General features: G+C 34.1%; 1 protein-coding gene across 2 annotated transcripts; it reads left to right on the plus strand.

The window, feature by feature from the left end:
- The first annotated feature begins 527 nt into the window (after nt 1-527).
- On the plus strand, nt 528-3,007 carry LOC136418515 (histone H4 transcription factor-like). Of its 2 annotated transcripts, none has more exons than XM_066404597.1 (8): nt 528-668; nt 727-1,160; nt 1,298-1,630; nt 1,717-1,869; nt 2,021-2,219; nt 2,271-2,403; nt 2,459-2,580; nt 2,630-3,007. In XM_066404597.1, exons 2-8 carry the CDS (start codon nt 839-841, stop codon nt 2,964-2,966), a joined length of 1,599 nt encoding a protein of 532 aa, XP_066260694.1. In that variant the 5' UTR covers nt 528-668; nt 727-838; the 3' UTR covers nt 2,967-3,007. The 2 variants fall into 2 exon arrangements, with proteins under 2 accessions (XP_066260694.1, XP_066260695.1); XM_066404598.1 differs by having other exon boundaries at nt 2,063-2,219.
- Nucleotides 3,008-4,760: the final 1,753 nt, after the last annotated feature.

Genomic DNA, 4,760 nt, shown 5'->3' on the forward strand with positions numbered 1-4,760 from the left:
TAAATTATTAAAGTTTTTCAATGAAAACGACAATTTTCCTATTAAAAACAAAAAATTATTTTAAATAGTTTCATGAGTTCAAACCAAATCCAACCTGGTAAAACCTTCCAAAACAACCCCTTGACATTTATCTCCAGTTTTCTCCTTTATAGGTGCACCTGATATTTTTCTAGAATTCCTGGAAGTGGCAGTACACAACATTCTTTACTCCCGAAACATTTATCCACGATCAATTTACAGCCCAAAAAAAAAATACGGGGTGACTGTGTACCAGGCTATTCACCCTGAGGTAGTACAGTACATTTCTGAATGTCTCAAAGCAGTGGAGTTCCACGTTCGCAAAAACCAATTGAAAAGAGTTTTTCTCTGCTTCGAACTTGATGGAAATGTATTGGAAAGATTTGTGTTTGATTTAGTACAAATGCAAGGGAAATCTGTTAAGTGAGCACTCAGTATAGTATTTGATATTTAAAGGCAATTGTTAAATATTTATTTTCAGTGACACATTTTTAGTTGAGTTAGAATCTGCATTGAAAACATTTATGCTTAAACTGCACTCATGTCAAGTATATTTGCAGGATATTAAAAATCCTGAAAGTACTTTCAGTATTCAGCTTGAAACTACTAATGTGTCGAGTTTAGAATTTAATGAAAATCCTTCTTATCAGGTAAGAAACTACTAGGTGTGGTTTTCCCTACTAAAATATGGTTTAATATATTTATTAGAACTTTCTTTGGATAGAGCAAGACTCTACTACTATAAATGACGCATCAATTGTGCCTCTATATTGCATCCAAACTGACTTTTTAACTTTGCAAACATATATTGAGAAATAGCATGGATGAAAACCTTGAAGGAACCAAGACAAAAACTTTGGCTGTATTCAAAAATGTAGTAACCAAAAAAAGGAAGAAGAAATGCAAATTTAAAACCTATAGGTTTTCTGAAGACGAAGACTCTTCGCCTTCAGAATCTGAGCTTGTGATTGATGATGATGTAAAGGAAGATTCAGTGAAGAGGCAAAGGACAAGTGTTGATAGAATACATCATAAAAATGAAGTTTTGGCTTTGAAGTGCTTATGGGGTGTTTGTGGTGATGTTTTCTCTGATATGGTTAAACTTCAGGAGCATTTAGAGTGTCATGTTAAAGGAGCTGAAGGTATGTGTGGTGTGTTGTAAAGAAATATTTTCAAATAGTATAAGTAACTATATATGAATCAACACAAAAGAGAAACATTTCTAGCCAGCTTTTAAATCACTGAAACTTAATTAAAACCAACAAAACTATTTTTTTAGAACCAAAATGTCAATGGGCGCATTGCCCCAATCCAGACAACATTCCAACATTTGAAATGCTCCTCAGGCATCTTTCCTATCATACATACATCTCCAAACTCATCAATATAGGGGAAAATGTTTTGAATAGAAACTATCTTCCTGCATGCTCTTTAAAAGCAAGCTATTCCATTGATATCCCATATTTGGGTTACACATGTGAATGGGAAGAATGTGATAACCAAACTTATAACACAATTCAAGATTTTTTTAGTCATATGCAGTGCCATGTTTTGGCTGCACCTACAGGGAAAAAACGAGGTTCCTCAGAGGTTATTCCTTGTCAGTGGAGTGGTAAGTAAATTTGTTTCCCTAGTTTATTTATGATGCTTTGTTCTATTTGTGATAATATAAGTCTCACAAATTGAAATAAAATGCAGGTTGTGGTGGCAAGTATCCAACTCGCTACAAATTAGCAGATCACTTGAGAGTTCACACTAAAGAAAGACTTATTGCTTGTCCCAAATGTATGGCACTTTTTGCATCAAAAACGTGCTTTTCGGATCATAGGAAACGCCAACTTAAAACTGACAGTATGTAGATTAACTACAAATCTTTTTACAAAACTTTTAAGGATCAATCTGAAATTGAGACTATGAGTCATTTTATTAGGGGATCCCTAATTTTTAGAATTTGAAAATTTTTGTACCATAAGTGCGCTGAATACTAAAAATTTTATTTTAGTGCGAAGTTATCAATGTTCCCAATGCCTCAAACTTTTCTCAGTTGAGCGTCTGTTGAGCGATCACATGAGATCACACATAAACCAATATAAGTGCACAATGTGCGACATGACCTTGCCCAAACCTTCAATGTTGGCTAAACATTACCGATATAGACACATGAACGTGCGTCCTTTTAACTGTCCTCATTGCAGCAAATCGTATGTGAAGATTTTTGTTTTGACAGCTTTGTGCTTAAAATAATCTTACAGGTTTGTCGCAAAGTGTAACTTAACAACTCATTTATTGACCCATCAAGAAAAGCCTTTTAAGTGCGATCAGTGCGAGTTTGGCTGTAAGAGCAAAGTCGGATTGAGAAGTCACATGAATAAAGTACATGGATTGGTAACGCAATTGAAATTTAATTTTTGTGGTACATATACCGTGGATTTTTGTGTAGGATTCTGAAGTTTCATATGAATGTGAAGTCTGCAAGACTCAGTTTAAGCGAGGTGACTATCTAACTCATCACTTAATGAAACGCCACAAATTCCACTGGCCATCAGGACATTGTCGTTTTAGGTCTTAAGATTTTTTTTTAGAGGTCTTGTTAATCAATGAAGACTTGCAGATACCGCAAAGATGCAGATGGGGTCCATCGCTTACAAACAGTACGATATGAAAGTCTCGAAGTCACAGAAGAAATGATTAGAAGCGAATCTATGCCTGCAACAAAACACCCCAGTGCTGTTACTTACCATGTTAGCTGCGACAAGGACACTGGTGGGGAGTATAAGTTGACCGTTCAACAGGAAGATTCGAAGAAAATTTTTGACGTAAAGTCAGCGAAACTTGGGAAAAATACCGATGGGCCCGATATTATAATTACTATAGAAGACCTGGACGAAAGTGGAAACGTTGTGAAGACTACAGAAGTTAATTCTAGGGAATTTTGTTTGGAATCTTGAAAGATGATTTAGGTATAGCAGTGATATGTCTGATTTTTAATAAAAAGCGCATTAGAATTCGCCTTTTTTTATTTAAAATGAAAACTGCTGTATATTTTCACATTTTTGGATTTGCCATTAAATTCTAATACTTTATGTAGCGCACCCTATTCCGAAATTTAACCGTTTTCGAAACATCAATGCTTGAAATATGGCATTTTATGCTCTTTTAAAAGTCATAATTTCCGAATAGTTTAGGCCACGACAAAATAGTTTTTACATGTTTATCTTAATTTTGAAAGACACATCGAATTTCCAATTTTGACATGAGTAAAATTTTTTTACAAATCTCTGACATGTTAAATTTGGTACTTTTATTGACCTTAAAAACCTAAGGTAGGACAGTGCAAGTCGTTCTGCCATAACTCAAACAGTCTAGAAACTACCACTGCCGAAAATACTAAAAGTGCCGTATTTTATATGGATATTTCTAAAACAGTTAAAATTTGAAAAAGAGTTTACTAATTAAAATAAAAACATTCAATTCTAATTCACCCACCATGTATGTTGATAATCTACCAAGAAATATCCAAAAATATAATCGATTAATTTAACGTCCTACGACATCCCTACACTTATCTTTGAATTATTATTTTAATGTAACACCGTGATTATGCGTTTTGCTCCTCTTTGTATGTCCTACAGCTAAAACGTCCGTACGGTACGGGCGCAGTATACGAAGTGCTCAGCACCTAATTCTCAGCAATAATACTAATACTAGCAGCTAATACTAAGTTGCGGCCAAGCAAACGGTGACAGTACACACATATGTATGTATATCTATCTATTACATTGTTCTTTAACAGTTATTCAGCTTCGTACGAAAGCTTTTCAATTTCTGGTCAGAAGCTCGAATGAATTTCAATAATGTAATCGACATGTCTGTATCGTAAGTTAACTACCGGTCAAATTGCATATATATCAAACTTATAATCACTATATTAATACCAAATGATGAATATTTAAACCTGAAACAAATGACCCTTTATTCATTTTACTTAGCCCATACTCATGTATGATACATACAGATGTATGTGAAGGTATGTACCTTCTTAAACGTGTAACTTCTTTGGAAGTTGCTGATAAAGTCAATCAATTTACTGGCTAATTAGCAATAACTCGTCTTTAAATTTTATGAAGTTTTTAGTTTTTCCTTGCAGTGTGTTCGTCAACTGCTGTGCCTGTGTTTTTTAAATCTGTGTCATACCAGAAATTAAATTGTCTGAATACATAAACTAGTTTTTGCCCTTATTCGCAATTTAACGTGACATCCTTAAAGTCGACTAATGCTACCTATTGACCATATTTAACCTGGATTTATAAACTCTGTTGTTCCCGTCTTTGGCTTAGTGTTGGGGTAATAGAGCAACACAACAACATACACATAAAATCATAGTGTCAAAACAAGAAAACATATCAAGAGCAAGCAGCAAACAATTTATAAAAATTGATAGCAATTTGCAATTTAAATTTATTTCGCAGCATTTAGTCGACAGTACTTAAATTTAAGCTCGTAAAATCTTCGATCTTAGATGCTTATTTTAAGCCTCCTTAAAGCGCTGAAGATGCAACCAGGCATTATTCAATGACTCAAGCACAGTTTGCTCCATAGATCAGATTATTCGAATTAAATTAAACAGAATACCCTCCTAATCGATCATTGTTTCGTGATATCAACATTTCATAAGATGAGCGGATTTGCATGGAGGAAGGCAATAAACCATAGATTCTAACTTAAACAGCATTATTTATGTC

The sequence above is a fragment of the Euwallacea similis genome, chromosome 35 (genome assembly GCF_039881205.1).
Source record: "Euwallacea similis isolate ESF13 chromosome 35, ESF131.1, whole genome shotgun sequence".
NCBI lineage: Eukaryota > Metazoa > Arthropoda > Insecta > Coleoptera > Curculionidae > Euwallacea > Euwallacea similis.